The 21,868-nt window shown below is 34.3% G+C and overlaps 1 protein-coding gene across 1 annotated transcript in view; it reads left to right on the forward strand.

The window, feature by feature from the left end:
* LOC114484658 (uncharacterized) overlaps positions 1 to 21,868 on the forward strand; it is a 256,562-nt gene that overhangs the window by 100,688 nt on the left and 134,006 nt on the right. The window contains exons 4-5 of the mRNA XM_055081655.1: positions 15,520 to 15,719; positions 20,165 to 20,252. Of these exons, the coding sequence (XP_054937630.1) occupies positions 15,520 to 15,719; positions 20,165 to 20,252 (288 nt within the window). The remainder of the gene's footprint in view (positions 1 to 15,519; positions 15,720 to 20,164; positions 20,253 to 21,868) is intronic.

Raw genomic sequence — 21,868 nt, forward strand, 5'->3', positions numbered from 1 at the left:
AAATGGATTAAAGACTTAAATTTAAGACTTTCCTAGAAGCAAACATAGGAAAAATGCTCCTTGTCATCAGTCTTGATAACAAGTTTTTAGATATGACACCAAAAACACAAGCAACAAAAGCAAAATAAACACGTAGAACTACATCAAACTAAAAAGCTTTTGCACAGCAAACCAAATAATCAACAAAATGAGAAGGCAACCTACAGAAAGGGAGAAATATTTACCAACCATTATCAGATAAGAGGTCAATATCCAAAATATATGAAGAACTCAGATAACTCAATTGCAGGAAAATAAATAATCCCACTAAAAAATATGCAGAAGACCTGATAGATATTTTTCTAAAGAATACATACAAATGGCCAACATGTACACGAAAAGATACTCAACATCACTGATTATCAATAAATGCAAATTGAAACCACAATGAGATATCACTTCACACATGTTAGAATGGCCATTATCAAATGGAAAAGAAATAAGAAGTGTTGACAAGGGTGTGAAGAAAAGGGAACCCTTGTGTGCTGTTGGTGGGAATGTAAATTGGTAACAGCCACTATGGAGAACAGTATGGAAGTTCTTCAAAAAATTAAACATGAAACTACCATATGATCCAGCAATCCCACTTCTGGGTATATATCCAAAGAAAATGAAATCACTACCTTGAAGATATATCTGCACCCCCAGGTTTATTTCAGCATTATTCACAGTACTCAAGACATGTAAACAACCTAAATGTCCATTGACAGATGAATGGATAATGAAAACGTCTCACACACACACACACACACAGTAGTATTACTCACACATGTAAAAGGAGGAAATCTTGCTATTTGGAACGTGGGTGGAACTTGAGGACATTATGCCACGTGAAATAAGTCAGACGTAGAAAGATAAATACTGTGAGATCTTACTTACATGTTGAATCTAAAAGAAGCCAAACTCACAGAGTAGAATGGTAGTTAAAAGGGGCTTGGATGTAGAGAAAAGGAGATGTGGTCAATTAGTACAATGCTGATTAAGTTCTGGGGATCTAGTACACAGCATGGGGACTATATTTAACAATACTGTATCATATACTTGAAAGTTGCTAAAGAATAGCTCTTAAATGTTCACAGGACACACAAAAATGTAATTACGTGAAGTGATGAATGTGTTAAGTAACTTTAGGGTGTTAATTGTTTCACAATATATACATGTATCAAATCATCATTTTGTATACCTTAAACTTGCACAGTGTTACATGTCAATTATATCTCAATAAAGCTGGGGGGAAAAGAGAAAGAGAGTTGATGGTAAGAATGTCTGTTTAACATAAATAGCCTTAGAGTGATATTCAAGAAATGTAAACTTTGTTATGCACACTCTATATAACAAATCTCTTCAATTATGCATAGAAATGTTTTCTTTTAGGAGTAAATTATTAGGAAGATAACACTATTGAATAAATGATATTAACAAGTGGAAGCTCTGCATTTAAAATAACTGCAGGCAAAGAGGTAGAGACCTAGATGAAATAAGTGACTTTTCCAATCATAAAGGAGAATCACTGTCTCTGAGAGTCTAGCATTTCTATAGCTAATGGCCTTCCATTTTGAAAAAGCTGACATTGACTTCTGAGAGTCTAAAGTTATTACTAAGGAATAACTTAATTAAGATACTTGGAAAAAAAGTTATTTTTGCTCTGTTTTGAAGGTAAAGGAGAAAATTATCAATGGTGGATTACAAAGATTAGATTTTATGTAGATAATAGGGAACTAGAACTATTCTTGGTAAAGTAATGTGAGAGGGTAATTGTAATATGGAAATTTACTGTAATTTAGTTAGAGTGAGTCTGAATAACTGAGAAAAATTGTTAATGATCATACTGAGTGACTTCTTTTAAATGACTTTTAGTCATACGTACACTATTGACAGAATTTTAGCTTTACGTACGTAGTATAAAAATGAATTTTAAAAAGTTTATATTCTAAAAACAATGTTAAAGTTTTTTATTTATTTATTATTTTTTTGTGGTACGCGGGCCTCTCACTGTTGTGGCCTCTCCCGTTGCGAAGCACAGGCTCAGTGGCCATGGGTCACGGGCCCAGCTGCTCCGCGGCATGTGGGATCCTCCCAGACCGGGGCACGAACCTGCGTCCCCCGCATCGGCAGGCGGACTCCCAACCACTGTGCCACCAGGGAAGCCCAATGTTAAAGTTTTTAAAGTTCACTTGTGAAGTTCCATGCTACAGTGTGTTTTAAAATATCTCAATGTTTGCTCATGCTTTACTGATGACTGCTATTGGAAGCAGGTGTGAATGGTGACGTGATGGACTTGAGCAACTCTGGGAGTTTGGCAGTTGATAAGTTTTTCAAAGTGTTGAAATAGTGGTGTCTGTTGCCAGAAATATGAGAACTGAATAACATTGGATAGAGAACAACAGGTTACAGGTTTACTCAGGGGTAGTGTTTTTAACAGTTTTCAACATAAATAAGAGGGCTGGAGTTCTTTTTCCTTTGCTTTGTGATGTCTATACAGTTAATGTTTTGATATTTTCATAGAAATAATAGTCTAAAGTTTACAGTACAGGCATTTTAACAATTCATGCACACTTTTCTATAAGTGCAGTTAGTGTAGATTAGCAAACAATTCTGTTCATAAAACCGAATACATGTATGTATGTGTGTACGTATATATACACATATGTATATATGCATATAGTACATACACATTTATATATGTGATAGATATGTTTATATCTTTTCACACACACTATAGTATGTATGAAAATTAAGATATAAAATTGACAATCTGCGAAAGTACTTCAAAAATTGTTGGGCCAGATGGAGCATTTTGAAATATCACAAATACAATAATCTATAGCTATACTGACATTATGCCAAACAGTAGGATTAAAATGGGGGAAAAACTGTCAGCCATCCAGATGTTCATTATCATGCACATGCTTAACTAATTATTTTTTTTGTTTTCAATCTGAAATTTTGAGGGTTTATATAAGTCTTAATTCCTCTATGCCCCAGAAGTTAGTGTATCTTAGACAATTAATCAATAATGGCTTCTGAAACCAAAAGGCCCATTTTCTCTAAGTCAACTTGAAGTAGTAAATAAATAACCAAAGAAATTTCCATCTTATAACATGTGGACATGATGAATTTCCATTTTGTAATAGAGCATGCTATTCTGATGTTGAATTGTACTAAAAAATGGTAAAGTTAATTCTGGCCAGCAATGATGGAGTAAAATACACATGCTTCTAAGAAATATATGACTTTAATTCATTCAACAAAATTTTTGAGTGCTAACTATATGCCAGACACTGTTCAATATTACAGTAAACTTGACAGCATGGTACTGCACTTATATAGCTTACATTCTAAATAAAGAAGATAGCCAATAGATAAGAAAATAAATAAATGAATAATTTCATGATGTTTGAAAAAATAGCAAAATCAAAATATGTTCACATAGATTTCATCTTTCATCATGTTCACTAGAATGTTGTTCACAAATAAAGCACAATTCTGTATTAAATAGGTGTTCAACATCTAACTCATTCAAAGATATATTGTCTACTGATTTAATTTAAAACTCCAATTTTGAAAAAAGTTTTCACATAACATTTGGCAGTAAAGCAGCCTCTGCCCATAGTCCAAAATAACACTAACTTCCCATTAAAGGAAAGGGACTGAAGTCAGGAAAATATTCTCATGGTGACACTTTTCATAGAGCTGAAGGAATCAATTTTTTTAACAGCTATACTTTTATTAAAAATACTTTAGTAATCTAAGACATACTTTTGTGTGTGTGTGTGTGTGTGTGTGTGTGTGTGTGTGTGTGTGTGACAGAGAGAGAAGTGGGGGGCTCTAATAAGTGAATTTCTGAAAATATCTTCAGGACATTTATTATCATTTATTGTATGTTTATTTAGCCTTCTAATTCAAAGGCCAGTTGTTTAAGCACGTGATTCTACTTCAACTAAAGCTTTCTAACATATTAAATTGTATACCTTGAGCCTAGCTTCCTGCTGTGAAATGCCAAACTTACAAAAGAAAACACACCTGCTAAATAACAAAATATTTTCATAAAGTAATTGTAGCTAATATAGAAGCCTTTCACAGAATATACTGTGAATTGTGGAAATCACATTTTTTTACACCAAAGGCCACGTCAAGTACCAAAGTACTGATTTTTCTTCACTTTCAATTCCTCAAATGGTTTAGGATCCTATAAAGAACATAAATCTTTTGTTCTCTTTAAAGATATATTAAATATATGAATGTTAAGGAAGATTATTTTTTCAGCTTTATTGAGATATAATTGGCAAATAACATTGTTTAAGGTGTACAGTGTAATGATTTAATACACATATATACTGTAAAATGTTTACCACAATGAGGTTAGTTAACACTTTTTTTTTTTTTTTTTTTGCGGTACGTGGGCCTCTCACCGTTGTGGCCTCTCCCGTTGCGGAGCACAGGCTCTGGACGCGCAGGCTCAGCGGCCATGGCTCACGGGCCCAGCTGCTCCACGGCATGTGGAATCTTCCCGGACAGGGGCACGAACCCGTGACCCCTGCATCGGCAGGCAGACTCCCAACCACTGCACCACCAGGGAAGCCAGTTAACACATTTTTTACCTGACATAATTGCCATTTTGTTGTCATTACTGTTACAGTGAGGACATTAAAGCTCTGCTCTCATAGAAGTTTTCAAATATACAATATAGTATTGTTAACTATAGTCACCAAGCTTTACATTAGATCCCCAGAAATTGTTCATCTTAGAACCAAGAGTTTTTACCCTTTGGCCAATGTCTCCCCATTTCCCACAGCCCTTAGCCCCTGGCAACCACCATTCTACTCTCTGTTGCTATGAGTTTGGTGATTTTATATTCTGCAGGCAACTGGGATCATACAGTGTTTGTCTTTCTCTGTCTGACATGTAGTTCACATAGCATAATGTCTTCAAGGTCCAACCACTTTTCACAAATAGCAGGATTTCCTTCTTTTAAGGGCTGGAATATACATATATATATATATATATATATATATATATATTGCACTTTGCAGATATTGTGGGCTTTTTTTTTAAATAAATTGAAAGTTTGTGTCAAGCAACTTTGTCAGCACCATTTTTTCGATAGCATTTGCTCACTTCTTGACTTTCACATTTTGGTAATTCACACAATATTTCAAAATATTACATTCATTATTATTTTATTTACTATGGTGATCTTTTTGAATTGAAGTATAGTTGATTTACAATATTGTTAGTTTCAGGTGTACAACAAAATGATTCATTTATACATATACATGTGTGTATATATATATGTATTTTTCAGATTATTTTCTATTATAGGTTATTACAACTATATTACATATAGTTCACTGTGCTATATGGTAAATCCTGTTGTTTATCTTTTCTATGTGTAGTGGTACATATCTGTTAATCCCATACTCCTAATTTATCCCTCCCCTGCATTCATCTTTGGTAACCATAAGTTTTTTTCTGTGTCTGTCAGTCTGTTTCTGTATTGTAAATAAATTCATTTGTATTATTTTTTATACTCTACATATTTGTGGTATCATGTAATATTTGCCTTTCTCTGTCTGACTTACTTCACTCAGTATGCTAATTTCTAGGTCCATTCATGTTGCTGTAAATGGCAGTATTTCATTCTTCTTAAGGTTGAGTAATAGTCTATTTTATATGTATACCACATCTTTATCCATTTGTCAATAGACACTTAGGTTGCTTCCATATTTTGACTATTGTAAATAGTGGGGCTATGAATATTGGGGTGTGTATATCTTTTCAAATTAGAGTTTTTATCATTTTTACTTATATGCCCAGCAGTGGAATTACAGGATCATATGGTAGCTCTATTTTTAGTTTTTTAAGGAACCTCCATACTGTTCTCCATAGTGGCTTAACCAATTTACATTCCTACCAACAGTGTAGGAGGGTTCCCTTTTCTCCACACCCTCTCCAGCATTTATTGTTTGTAGACTTTTTGATCATGGCCATTCGGACCAGTGTGAGGTGATACCTCATTGTAGCTTTGATTTGCATTTCTCTGTTAGTGATGTTGAACATCTTTTCATGTGCCTGTAGGCCATCAGTATGTCCTGTTTAGAGAAATGTCTATTCAAGTTGTCTGCCCATTTGTTGATTGGGTCGTTCATTCTTTTGATATTGAGTTGTATGAGCTGTTTGTGTATTTTAGAAATTAACCCCTTGTCAGTTGCATCATTTGCATATGTTTTCTCCCATTCTGTGTGTTGCCTTTTTGTTTGGTTTATAGTTTCATTTGCTGTGCAAAAGCTTATCAGTTTGATTAGGTCCCATTTGCTTAATTTTGCTTTTCTTTCTTTTGCCATGGGAGACTAAGAAAATATTAGTACTATTTATGTCAGCATATGTTTTGCCCATGTTCTCTGCTAAGTGTTTTATGGTGTCATGTCTTATATCTAGGTCTTCAAACCATTTTGAGTTTACTTTTGTATATGGTGTGAGGGAGTGTTCTAATTTCACTGATTTACATGAGGCTGTCCAGCTTTTGCAAAACCACTTGCTAAAGAGACTGTCTTTTCTCCATTGTATATTCTTGCCCCCTTTTGTCAAAGATTAATTGATTGTAGGTGTGTGGATTTATTTCTAGACTCTCTATTCTGTTCCATTGATCTATATGTCTGTTTTTTTGCCAATACCACCCTGTTTTGATTACTGTAGTTCTGTAGCATTATCTGAAATGTTGGAGGGCTATTTTTGCCTCCAGGTTTGTTCTTTTTCCTCAGGATTACTTTGACAATTCTGGATCTTTTGTTGTTCCATACAAATTTTAGGATTATTTGTCCTAGTTCTGTGAAAAATGTCATAGGTAATTTCATAGGGATCACATGAAATCTGTAGATTGCTCTGGGTGGTATGGCCATTTTAACAATATTAATTCTTCCAATCCAAGAGCATGGGATAACTTTCCATTTCTTTGAATCATCTTCAATTTCCTTTATCACTGTTTTATAGTTCTCAGCATTTAGGTCTTTCACCTCCTTGGTTAGGTTTATCCCTAGGTATTTTTGTTTGACTTGATTTTTAATGGGATTGGTTTTTTACTTTCACTTTTTTCGTTAGGATAAATTTTTTCTCTTTGTTAGTGTAAATTGTTAGTGTAAATTTCATTGTTAGTGTAAAAATTGCAACAGATTTCTGTATATTAATTTTGTATGCTTCTAACTTGCTTAATTCATTTATTAGTTCTAATATTTTTGTATAGAGTCTCTAAGGTTTTCTTTAGCCTATCATGTCATTTGCATATAATGACAATTTTACCTCTTCCTTTCCAATTTGGATACCTTCTGTTTCTTTTTCTTGTCTGATTTCTGTACCTAGGACTTAAAGTGCTATATTCAAAAGAAGTGGTTAGTGGGCATCCTTGTTTTGTTCCTGAATTTGGTTGGAAGGCTTTCAGCTTTTTACTGTTGGGTATTATATTTTCTGTGGGTTTGGAGTAAACAGCATTTGTTATGTTGAGGTACGTTCCCTCTATGCCCACTTTTTGGAGAGTTTTTATCATAAATGGATATTGAATTTTGTCAAAAGCTTTTTTCTGCATCTCCTGAGATGATTATGTGTTTTTTATTCTTCAGTTGATTAATGTGGTCTACCACATTGTTTGATTCACAGATATTGAAAACTCCTTTCATTCCTGGGATAAATCCCACTTGATCATGTTGTATGGTCTTTGCAATGTATTGTTGCATTCGGTTTGCTAATATTTTGTTGAGGATTTTTTCATCTATGTTCATCAATGATATTGGCCTGTAATCTATTTTTTTGTGATATGTTTCTCTGGTTTTAGTGTCAGCGTGCTGCTGGCCTCATGGAATGAGTTTGGGAGTTCCTTCCTCTGCAGTTTTTGATAATAGTTTGAGAGGGATATGTGTTAACTCTTCTTTAAATGTTTGGTAGAATTCACCTGTGATGCCATCTGGTCCTGGACATTTTTTTGCTGAGAGTTTTTTATTTTATTTTTTAACAACTTTATTGGAGTATAATTGCTTTACAATGGTGTGTTAGTTTCTGCTTTATAACAAAGTGAATCAGCTATACATATACATATATCCCCATATCACTTCCCTCTTTCATCTCCCTCCCTCCCAACCTCCTTATCCCACCCCTCTAGGTGGTCACAAACCACCGAGCTGATCTCCCTTTGCTATGCGGTTGCTTCCCACTAGCTATCTAGTTTACATTTGGTAGTGTATATATGTCCAGGCCACTCTCTCACTTTGTCCCAGCTTACCCTTCCCTCTCCCTGTGTCCTCAAGTCCATTCTCTACTATGACAGACTCTAGGTCCATCCATCTCACTACAAATAACTCAATTTCATTTCTTTTTATGGCTGAGTAATATTCCACTGTATATATTTGCCACATCGCATGGTAGTTCTATTTTTAGTTTTTTAAGGAACCTCCATACTGTTCTCCGTAATGGCTGTATCAATTTACATTATTTGCTGGGAGTTTTTTAAATGACTGATTCAATTGTGTTACTGGTAATTGGTCTGTTCATATTTCCTATTTCTTCCTGGTTGAGTCTTGGGAAATTGTGCACTTCTAGGAATTTGTCCATTTCTTCTAGGTTTTCCATTTTGTTGGTATATAGTTGCCTGTAGTAGTCTCTTATGGTCCTATGTATTTTTGTGGCATCGGTTGTGACTTCCCCTTTTTCATTTCTGATTTTATTGATTTGGGCCCTCTCCCTATTTTCCTTGGTTAGTCTGGAAAAAGTTTATCAATTTTGTTTTTTTTTTAAAGAACCAGCTTGTAGTTTTATTGATATTTTCTATTGCTTTTTAGTCTCTATTTTATTAATTTTTGCTCTGATCTTTATGATTTTGTTTCCTGCTACCTTTGGGTTTTGTTAGTTCTTCTTTCTCTAATTCCTTTAGATGTAAGTTTAGGTTGTTTATTTGAGATTTTTCTTGTTTCCTGAGGTAAACTTGTATTGCTATAAATTTCTCTCTTAGAACTGCTTTTACTGAGTCCCATAGGTTTTGGATTATTGTTTTTTCATTTTCATTTGTCTCTAGGTAATTTTTCATTTCCTCTTTGACTTTTTCAGTGATCTATTTGTTGTTTAGTAGCATACTGTTTAGCTTCCTTGTGTTTGTGTTTTTTGCAGCTTTTTTCTTGTAGTCGATTTCTAGTTTCATATCATTGTCGTCAGAAAAGAAAATGCTTGCTATAATTTCTATTCTCTTAAATTTGTTGAGGCTTGTTTTTTGGCCTAGCATGTGATCTCTCCTGGAGAATGTTCCATGTGTACTTGAAAATAATGTGTATTCTGCTGCTTTCGGATGGAATGCTCTCTATATATCAATTAAGCACATTTGATCTAATGTGTCACTTAAGGCCAGTGTTTCCTTACAGATTTTCTGTCTGGATGTTCTGTCCATTGATGTAAGTGGAGTGTTAATGTCCCCTACTATTATTATATTACTGTCAATTCCTTTATATCCATTAACATTTGCTTTATGTATTTAAGTGCTCCTATGTTGGGTGCATATGTATTTAGAATTGTTATATCTTCTTGTTTTGATCCATTGATCATGATGTTGTGTCCTTTGTCTCTTGTAACATTCTTTTTTTTAAAGTCGATTTTGTGTGATATAAATATTGCTACCCCTGTTTTCTTTTGACTTCCATTTGCATGGAATACTTTTTTCATCCACTCACTTTCATTCTGAATTTGCATTTAGATCTGATTTGAGTATTTGTAGGAAGCATATATATGGGTCTTGTTTTTGTATCCACTCAGCCACTCTATGTCTTTTGATTGAAGCATTTAATCCTTTTACATTTAAAGTAAATATTGATATGTATGTTCTTATTGCCATTTTGTTAATTTTTTGGTGTTGTTTTTATAGTTTTTTTTCATTTCTTCTTTTATTCTCTTCTCTTTTGATTTGATTACTATCTTTAGTGTTATTTTTTGATTCCTTTTCTTTTTGTGTGCATGTGTGTATATATATGTATGCATGGGTATGTATGTGTGTGTGTGTATATATATATATATATAGAGAGAGAGAGAGAGAGAGCGAGAGTAGATTTTTGGTTAGTATTTACCATGTTGTTTCAATATAGCCATATTAAATCACATAAACACACACAGACAAATGCATTTTAAAAACCCTGCATTTGTATTCTCCTCCACTCATGATTGTTATTTTTGACATCATATTTTACATCTAATTGTTCTGTGTATTCCTTAATTGCTTATTGTGGATATAGATGACTTAATAATTTTTTCTTTCAACCTTCCTAATAGCTTTCTGTGGGGATGATTTCCTACCTTACTGTATGTTTGCCTTTATTGATGAGCTTTTTCATTTTGTAATCTTCATGTTTCTAGTTGTTGCCTTTTGTTTTTTGCTAGGACATGTTCCTTTAACATTTCGTGTAAACCTGTTTTGGTGGTGCTGAACTCTTTTAATTCTTGCTTGTCTGAAAACTTTTGATCTCTCCATCAAATTTGAGTGAGAACCTTGCTGACTAGAGTATTCTTGGTTATAGGTTTTTCCCTTGAATCATTTTAAATATATTGTGCCACTCCTTTCTGGCTCATAGGGTTTCTGCTGAAGAGTCAGCTGATAGCCTTATGGGTATTTCTTTGTAGGTTACTTGTTGCTTTTACATTGTTGCTTTTAATATTATCTCTTTATCTTTAATTTTTGTCATTTTAATTATAACATGTCTTGGTGTGTTCCTCGTTGGGTTAATCCTGTGTGGGACTCTGCACCTCCTAGACTTGGATGTCTGTTTCTTTACCCAGGTTAGGGAAGTTTTCAGCTATTATGTCTTAAAATATGTTCTCTGAACCTTTCTCTTCTCTTTCTGGGACCCCTGTAATGTGAATATTAGTGCACTTGATGTTGTCCCAGAAGTCTCTTAAACTGCCTTAATTTCTTTTCATTCTTTTTTCTTTTATTCTTTTGTTGTTGTTGTTTGGTTCAACTTCAGTGATTTCAACTTCTCTGTCTTCTAGCTTGATGGTCCATTCCTCTGTATCATTTAGTCTACTGTTGATTTCTTCTAGTGTAGTTTTCATTTCAGTTATTACATTCTTCATCTCTGTTTGGATGTCCTTTATATTTTGTAACCCTTTGTTAAAAACTTCTAACTTCTCACTGTGTACATCCATGCTTCTCCTGAGTTTTTGATCACCTTTATAATCACTACGCTGAACTCCTTCTTGGGTAGGTTTCCTATCTCCACTTCACTTAATTCTTCTGAGGTTTTATCTTGTTTCTTCATCTAGAACATGTTCTTCTGCTGCCTTATTTTGTCTAATTTTCTGTTTTGATTTTTATGCATGTGGTAGGTTAGTTACATTTCTTGACCTTGGAGAAGCAGCCTTCTCTAGGAGATGTCCTATGCATTCCAGAAGCACACTCCCCTGCTAGTGGACAAGGCCGGGGCCCAGCTTGTCCTAGGGTAAGGTCTAGCCTACTCTGGGCATACTGGATCTGTAGGCTGTGGGGCTGTGTTTTTCTTGCATCTGGTGTCTGTCCCCTGGTGGGTGAGTTTGGTCCAGAGGCTAGAACAGGCTTCCTGGAGGCAGGGTGTGTGCCCAGGTTATTCTGAAGCTTGTGCCTGCCCACTAGTGAGTGAAGCTGGGTCCTGGCCCCTCTGCTGGGCAGAGTCATGCCTAGAGGCATGTCTAGAGGCAGCTGTGAGTTCAGGAGGTCTTTAGGTAGCCACTCTACTGATGGGTGTGGCTCTGTCCCCACCCAGTTAGTTCCTTGGCCTGAGGCATCCCAGCAGTGGCACTTACAGGCTGTTGGTTAGGGTCAGGTCTTGGCACTAGTGAGCAAGTGGGAGGATTCCACAATGGTGTCTGCCAGCACCAGTGTCCATGTGGTAGAAGGTGCTCCCAAGAATGGCTTGCATCAGTGTCTATTTCCCCAGGGTGAGCTGCAGTTGCCTCCTGCCTCTCCAGGCGACTCTCCAAGACCAGCAGATAGATCTCACCCAGGTTTAAAGCAAATTACTGCTTTTGCCCTGGATCCTGTTGTGTCTATTTTGTGTGCACCCTTTAAGAGTGAAGTCTCTATTGTCACCATTCCTGTGGGAATCCTAAAATTAAGCCCCACTGACCTTCAAAGCCAAATGCTCTGTGGGCTCATCTTCCTGGTGCAAGACCCCTAGGCTGGGGAGCCCAATGTGGGGCTCAGAGTTCTCACTTCTGTGAGAGAATCTGTGCAATGTAATTATTCTCCAGTTTATGGGTTGCCTACCCAGGGGTATGTGACTTGACTATATCATGAGTCTGCCCCTCCTACCCATCTTGTTGTGGTTCTTTCTTTATGTCTTTAGTTGTAGAAAATCTTTTCTGGTAGGTTCTGGTCTTTTTCATCAATGGTTGTTTTGCATATAGTTGTGTTTTTGGTGTGCTTGTGAGAGGATGTGAACTCAGGATCTTTTGCCACCAACTTGGCCAATCTCCTCCTCTGTCAGCTTTGATGGTATAAAATGTGTTTCTGGGAGCTAAAGGATGTGCACGTGGCATTTATTTCTACTATTATTATTGTCATCAATTCTTGAAAGCTCTATACTCTCTAACTACTGAAGATCATATACTAACAAAAAGTAATTAACTATCAACTAGGCAAAAGAATTGACTTATTTCATTTCATGAGTGATAATAGCATCTGAAAAGTCTGTAGTTCAAAATCTAATAGAAACATGAGGGGCTGTGTTTCTTGGTTCTCAGTATGCTTATAAGATCACAAAGAGTTGAAGTAAATAAATACCTCTTGTGGCACACTACGACCTTCATAGTTTCAAAGGAAATTCAATATCATAGGGCAAGCTAACACTTGAGAAACCCTTTTGTCAGACACCTTTATTACTTTTTTCATATGTTTAATTAATAAAGAAAATTTCCCATTAGTATGTATTATATATGCCTTTAAAATTTTGTAAGACCCTCTCTTTCACAACTTAAATGGCATTATTTGCTATTACTCTGCATGCTAAAATAATCACCAGTTTGGCAATCCTGGTGTTTCATTTCTCAATTCTAGACATTCCCAAAGTATAAGTTACTGGACCTAGTTGTATTGGAATTACTGAAAAAAAGGTTTGCTCTCTGTAAAATGATTTTAAAACCAAAAAAAAAAGAAAAAAGAAAACATATATCTGATATGATTTTCACTCTTTAAAGGAGGTCTAGTGTAGGATCATACAAAAAGAATACTATTTATCAATTGTTTAATCTTAACAGAATTTTCAAAAACTAGGTTTGAAAAGTCAATTCAAATTTACTTAGAATATCAGAGGGGCTAGCTGTTTGATTTCTTTGACGTTTCCTTAGGACTGCAATTAGATAGGCCACCATTTAGAATTTGGTGGTTAATTCCTAAAATATTGTGATTCTTTTTGGCATATACTAATTGTATATAAACAATAGTTCTTTTATACATAATATTTGATATCTTTAACAATCCTATGCATGGATAAAGCAGGTGTTATTATTATCCACATTTTAGAGAGAAACAAAAAAGAAACCAAGGCTCTGAGACATTTAAGTGATTTCTACAAACTCAGATCTCACACCAGACTTAGATGTCTTTCCATTTCACCACACTGACAAATGGCAAGCATCAAAACTTTCCCATCTTTCCCTGTCCCTCTGGGACCAAATACATTTAATAATGGAGTAGAAAGGGAGCACTGAGCATCAGGAGGCCTCTGTTTCCAGGATAAGTTCTTCTAATAATTAGCCATGTAATTTTGGGAAACCATTTATGTAAGTTGGCAAATTAAAATATTCCTAACACATTTTTTACTGGAGATGTATTATGGCCACGGGAGTTAGTTTCTGCAGAAATCCCCCAGTCAATAATGTGTTAAGACTACAAAGTCAGGATATATATCCCATTAATTCTTTAAAATTACTGGAAGGTGTGTTTCAGCTGACCAAAGATGAATAAAAATAAATTATTCAAGAACAGAGAAGCTGTGGTATAAAAGAACTGACATGAGGAATGAAACTAGTGAAGTGTAGTTTGTCAAAATAATCTTCATTAATATGGATATAAACAACAGAGAAAAAAACAACAGAAAATTTTGAAAAAATCTTGAAAGATAAAGTATACACCTCAAATAGCATTAATTTATTTTAACATTAATGATAATAGTTTGTATTTAAAATTCAAGATTGTAGCAATAGAAGCTGAAGAATGTTGGGAAGCAGAAGATGAAAGTAAAAGCATACTTATGTTTATATGTTAAATGTTGGCATTGATACTTTCATTCTGACATCCATAAATAAGAAAACCAGCAGCCATAATTTTCTGTTACTTTCTTCTTCATATGCTAAAACCATTTGAAAAAAGGAAAAATGCCCAAATACACATATTACTTTGCCAATCAACAAATGTAAAGCAAGCTTATGTGCAGGCAGTGGATACTACCAAAACAAAGCTATTCATCAGAAATCTGGAAGATGACCTATGATTAGTTTAGTTCACAATATTTAGAGTGAAACACTAAGGTTGAACATCTGAACATATTACATGACAGACTTTACATTAGGATGAGAAGTCATATTAATATGATATTTTCACATAATATCTTATTGGACCCAGGCCAGAAATACTTATAAATTTATCTCTTCCATAATTGAATAAAATTTCCCTGAACCTCAGAATTTCAAAGACTAAAGGGTAAACCCTTTTTGCTAGGTGTCCTCACTACTTAGTAAATTACAAATTATTTCCTGACCATTAAATGTGGAAGCTAGAGTAACTTCTTCCAAAGAAGAGGCTACATGGGGCTATTACTGCAATTCTCTGGTTATTTCTGATAGCCATTTGATGAGACTCTGGGCAAAGAGTGATGAAGGGAAGTATATGTATACACGTTCATGCAAGATGAAATAGGTAAATGAGACAAGTGTCTAATCACTTGAAGTGGTACATTTAATACCCGATTAATAATCTTACAGGTCCTGTATGTTTAAACTATGAGCTCTTAGATAGGACTACACACATTTGACAGGTCTCTGAGATAGATGAAAAGTAAGGATTCCCTTTCCTATCTCTGAGATCTATACCCAATCCTGTCCAGAATACAAAGTAGTGTGGGTTTTCCCCTTACAAGATTATACTTTAAAAAGAAAATGAGGTAGGTGTACTAATAAGGCAGTACCAGAATTAACATGTCCTAATTATCGGCAAGTAATTTTTGCCACATTCTAAAGTTACATACCTCAGTATTTCCATAGATGAATCTTACTCTTTTCATACACTTTAGATAATTACTACCATGAGTGATATAAGTATTACCAGAAACAATATGTAAATAATGAAAAGTGTCTGATGGTAATTTTGCATCCCTCTTACATGACTTTGGCTAAATGGTGTTGCTGTTGAACCTATTCCATATTTATAGTGTGTTAGATAAGTGCTGCCTATTTCTTCCCCCCAAACTCCCACTTTAATTTCAGAATGACAAAAAGATGCCTACCAGATTCAGAAAACAAAGTGAACATCTTGAGCATGCTATTGACCGTGTTCTTGTCATGATATCGGAAAGAAGAAAGGCGCGTACTCTACATGGCACTTATGAACAACCGCCTTATAACATTCTTACTGCTGCTCTTGAACTGATTAATATGGTCAAGATGATACTAAATATTCTGGAAAGGTAATTCCTAATATGTGATCTGTAAAGCTTTAAGATAGTTGCATTTTCCCCTCTTTTTCCCTCTTCAGAAAACTTCTGAATGAATTGGATTTTATTTCCACAGTATCTTTCAAAGACAGTTATAGATTTTTATAGATGCTCTGAATATTTCCCTAGAATGAAGAACACTGTTATATAATTCCCTTTAAATGATCCAATATTTGATCATCTGACTTTTTATAGAAAAAAATCATTTTACAGAAAAATTATTTATTTTACAAAGGATTCACTTTTCTACTGCTTCATTAGAAAGAGCACTTGTTTCTCTATAGTCTTTCACGGATGCATGAAAGTTACAACAGAGTTTTAAATTACCACATCTGGGCAAAATAGATTTTTTCATATATATATAAATTACATTAGGGATATTTTATAAATGAGTCAATCCTATTTTTAAAACTCTGTATTACTAAGAGAGGGCTACAGAAATCAAAGGGTAATGATTTCTAGTCTTGTTTAGATAATAATCTGCAGGTAGTATATTAATATTTCAATTTTGAAATTGTCATTTTTCTCAAAGACTATAGTCAACTCTATATCCTACACACAAATGAAGCATTATATGTATATTTATTTCTAGGCTGTTTGCTTCCCCTATTGGAAAGTATTACATCCCAAAGATAGAGAAATTAGATAGTAAAAGAGGGAAGCGTGCTTTTATGATCAATCAGAGGGGTATAAGAGGGAGAAGTCATGACACTTTTCTCCTCCCTCTTTGTTACTTGCTCTCTTACTGATTTTCATTTCTTTTCATTGCAATTCATAATTGATTGACAAACTCATTTTGTTCACATAAAGAAGGGATGAAGTGACTGACCCACTTGTTCAAAAAATATCAAATTGAATGTTAGAAGAAATTTAGGACATTCATCAGTTCCTCTACTTCCTCTCTTCTGAGCTCCTTAAAAATATCTATCTGGTAACAAGCTTAGACAAAGGAAATAATGGAATCCTTGGGATAAATTCACCATAAAGAGAATAGGGAAAAGGATAATGGGCAGACAGCAAAGATAGCTGCAGGACTGGGTAGTGGCAACAAAAAGACCCCAAAAATGAATATAATCTGCTTCATTGATGTTTGATAATTCACAGTATTAAAATTTCTCATTTAATTAAAGTAGTCTCACTACAAAATTCACATCATGGTCTCAGTATTAAGAAGCACTCTTTGGTACAATTTCACTACATCACCAATTTGAGAGCTTTTTTACTTTCATCACTGTAACCAGGGAAGACTAAACGGGGCTTATATTGCTCCTGCAATATTTTGTATTGAGTAGTCCTTAAGACAATTAGTCAGATTCCTCTTTCATAAATTATATAATCTATACAACGTGACCTCATATAACAGCTTTTGAATATGGCAGATTTATGGATCATCTTAGCATCTTCTTTTTCCAACTGCTTGAAGATTTTAAACTTCAATTTACAACATAACAGATTCTCATAGTTCTTGCTTAAGAACTAGTGACTATTAATAAGAGTTATTCAAACCGAATAACCATTTTACTAAGCTGAGCACTTATTGAACATTCTATATATTATCTTTGAACACATAAAATATTATGAATGAAATACATTAAAAAAACAATGATGTGTTTTGCACTGGTCGTGGTTGCTATAAAACACCTTAGTACTTTTAAATTTCTTAGCATTAGTTGTTTTTGATTTTCCAAAGACCACCTAAGAAAGTCCAAATACCTTGAAAATTGTGTCAGGGACTCATCTGGCTCATTTCTGATCAGAGAGTCACATGGATTTTAAGAATTGTTGGGGCTCAGCCTAATTGCATTTCCTATAGATTAATTAAATTTCCCTTATCTGTGGGTCAAGTGGAGGAATTGGAGTATCAGTTGGAGGAATTGTTCCCTCTTTTCTCTCAAGTAATCAAGTAATTGTGTCAGTGGGAAAAATAATCTCTATGGTTTACCCTAAAATTAGCCTAATCTCTGTGTTTCTAAAAGAAAACATGGGAAAGATTCTGTTGAAATGTAAATTTTCCATTATTAGCATTAATATGTTTTTTTAAAATTGTAATCCAAAATAGTAATTTATTTGATTTAATCAAATATATGATTTCAGGCCTAAAATTTATTTCAACTTTATTAGAAAGAAGGATATAAATCTGGTGAGTCACCTTGGTGATAAAGATAAGTATTTTTGAGAATTGAAATGAATTCAGGAGTTTAATCAAGATGTCATCATAATAAAAGAGGGAAACGTACTTATATGACCTCTTCCCAGGAACAGTTTCCTCTTCGTTAAATTTTCCTAAAAGATATTATACTTTTTTTGTGGATTACTAGAACTTTTCAACTTAACTACAGTGTACAAAAAATTAACTTTACCAGCATTATAAGCTTCGATGCAGATGAGAGAGCTACATTTAAGTTCTGCTTTATTAGTAATAGAATAAACATTTTTTTTTTTTTTTTTTTTTTTTTTTTTGTGGTACACGGGCCTCTCACTGTTGTGGCCTCTCCCGTTGCGGAGCACAGGCTCCGGACGCGCAGGCTCAGTGGCCATGGCTCACAGGCCCAGCTGCTCCGCGGCATGTGGGATCTTCCCGGACCGGGGCACAAACCCGTGTCCCCTGCATTGGCAGGCGGACTCTCAACCACTGCGCCGCCAGGGAAACCCTAGAATAAACATTTTAAGATTTATTATAGAAGTTATTGGTATCAAAAAGGTTCTTAATTATGGTTCTAAATGGAAATCTTAATCTGTTCACAAGGATTTCTCTCATTATGTTATATTTCCATTAATCATTAAAATTTTAAGTGGCTTACTTATTTGAGGTAAACAGAATTTGTGACAAAATTTATTGAGGAGGGGAACGTAGTAACTGAAGACCACTTATCAAAGCATAACTACCCAAGATTCTACTTGTAAGGAAAAATAAATTGAGCATGTTTCACGTTAAGAATTAAAGGATAGTGTGGGGTGAGGTGGTAGGGTGGTGACCCAATATTTTCTTGCCTATTTGCTCTTTTTTTTTTGGTCCAGAAATAAATAAGAAGGAAAAAACTGCCTAGGGAATTTTGCTCACATGTTTCATACCCTGGACATAGTTATAGGAGATTATCTACTAAACATTTATTTGTAGATAAACGTTTATCAAATAAATGAAATTCCCATTTATTCTAAGCTTGCTGAGAGTTTTTATCATGAATAGATGATGAATTTTACTCAATGCTTTCTCTACATCTTTTCAGATGTCTATATAATATTTCACCGTTATTCTTTTACTCTGGTTAATTCCATTGATTGCTTTTCAAATGTTCAACTGACCTTGCATTCCTGAAATAATGCTAATGTGTCTGTGATATATTATAATCTTTATGTATCACTGGACTCAATTTGCTATTTTTTGAGATTGCTGTTTATTTGTTTATGGGAGAGATTGATCTCTAAATTTCCTTTCTTGTAATGTCCTTATAAAATTTGGTAACAGCTACTTTTGCCACATAAATTTATAGACTTATTATAAGAAGAGATTTGAATCATTGCCCATGCTCTTATGTGTTTTATAAATAGACCTCCAGAAAATGGCACTTTCATGTAAAAACCAGGGATTGTAATCTCCTAGGAATTTGGGGAAGGAGTTATAAATTACTTTTTCTTGCTAATTCTTAAAACTAAAACTTCACTTTCCATGTAAGAGTAAATATGATTTCAACATTTTAATGCTTGTTAATTTATTTGACAAATGACATTCTGAAAATTGTTCTCCATTTTTAGATTATAATGGTGATTATTTTCCAACAAAGTTATGTAGGTTTTATCACCGAATTCAAATTACTCCTTGTGATTACATGTCCTCCAAGTCACAGAAGTCTAAGAGTTATGCTAGACAAAAGTAATAAACCCAAAAGTTTTCAATTGGTTATAGTGTCCCAAGTAAAATATATCTTTTTTTTTAAATTTGTGGCAAATAAAATGAATTGCCAGATACAGCCAGTCTATTTTTCAAGGGGTAGATAATCTACTTGTGGATTACATAATTAATATTTGATACTTTTCCTTCTTCCTTTTGTTCTTTTCATGTAATCCTTTGTATAGTAAGCTAGCCAAGGAAACTAAAACATTAAAAAGTTACCTACTCTGCCTTCCACCTATTGATAGCAACTTGAAAACAGGAATAACTGCTGTAAGTTGTGCACCTATCATCCTACCACTTTATTGAGGCCATAGATATATTACATTGATCATCTTCCATGTAAGCTTTCTGTTATTTTTTGATGTAACTTTGTGATGTTTATAATTTAGCTGGCCCTTGGCACTTTTACAAAGTGATCTAAAGCTCTACATATTGTGGATTATAATTCTCACTTTCCTAAGGTATAAAGCTGTGGTACTCAGTGAAATTGAGATTGATGGAATCTCTTGTCATCTTTCCCTGGCAGCCCTCCATTTGATTGCATGTCAGAATTTTCCAGTCTGAAAAATCACCTCATTAAACGTATTACATTACTGAAACATTTCTCTGAACAGGTAAGACATAGTTTTGTTGTACTGTTCTCTATATACCTCCATATGTGTTTATTCATCAAATCTTGTAATTTTATAGTTATATAAAGTTACAGATATACAGTTATATAAAATTATAGATATACTGTGTCCAATAGTACCTATATAACTTTTCTTTAACATTTCCAGTGCCAACACTGAAATTCAGATCCATATTTTTTTACATAGAGGTAGAATATTAGTATAGCTACTAATGGATTTGTCAACTCAAATCTCTTTTCTATTCAACTCAAATTTACCACTATTGCTTCATCATTCTAAAATAACTATTGAACTGATCAGAAACCTTCAAACTTTCACCACTGTCCAGGGAGTGTAGTCTAAACTTGTTAAACTACCATTCACAACACTCCTTAGTCCATACTCATCTATTGTCTTATCCTTCTCTTTTATGTGATCCCTGTACTACCAGTAGGATCTGTTACTCATTCATCCTTAAATGTTTCATGTATGATTCCATCTTTATTCTTTTTATCATAATATTTTCTCCACCTCAAATTTGCTACCATGACTTCTTATCAAAGTAACACACTTCTTTTAAAGAGTGGTTAGTTCATTTATTTATTTGTTCATATTTCCATTCAAACATTCATCAATCAAACAAGATGACTCCATTCTTTTGTAGTTACTATTTTCCAGAATTTAACATTGTAAGCTTGATTTAATTCCGTAATCATTTGAGGGTTGTCTATATGCAGATAAATGTTCTAGGCTTCATTGAGGAGTCATGAATGAATAAAATAGAATTATTTCCCTCAAAATTTAGTAGAACAAGGAGATATTTAAACAAGTAATGTTTATTTTTTAACAAATATATTGTATCTTAACAATTAGATTTTAATTATTTTGAGATCAGGGATTATCCTACATTATTTTACATTGATTGTTCAACACAAACTTTCGTACATAGTGTCTAATAAATATTTCATGATAATTAAACATACCAAGGAATCCTGAAGCAGTATGCATTAACACAGGTATTGTGTCCACGTGAATTGAATTTCCTTTATCAGAAGTGACTTCAAAGACTGGTTATGTGTGGGAATTTTTAATAATAATAACTAATACTTATATAGCAATTATTATTTGTCAGGCACTTTTCTAAGCATTAGATATAATAACTTTTTTTAATCTTCAAATCTTCATTTCAAGCCTGTTGACTGGCTGAAATTTCTTCAGGTCACGGTGAATATAATGAGAAGACCAAGAAGAATGCAGGTCACAGAGGTCCAACTATTTTCTGCATTAATCTGCAGATGGGTTTTTTGGTTCAAGGGGCCTTTTCTCAGATCCGTCTCTACCATTTCTTGTTTTACTAAGGCAGAAAGAATCATGGGGACTTTTATATCTTACGAGAAGCCACAAAATTAGACTGCTGCTTTCAGCAGTTGCTCCAGATTCTTTTTTTTTTTTTCCTGCCGACCATCCCACTGAGAAAAATTAGAAAATATGGACAAAATAAACTCTTCTCGGGGCTTCCCTGCTGGCGCAGTGGTTGCGCGTCCGCCTGCTGATGCAGGGGAACCGGGTTCGCGCCCCGGTCTGGGAGGATCCCACATGCCGCGGAGCGGCTGGGCCCG

This window comes from Physeter macrocephalus, chromosome 21, assembly GCF_002837175.3.
Source record: "Physeter macrocephalus isolate SW-GA chromosome 21, ASM283717v5, whole genome shotgun sequence".
Taxonomy (NCBI): Eukaryota; Metazoa; Chordata; class Mammalia; order Artiodactyla; family Physeteridae; genus Physeter; species Physeter macrocephalus.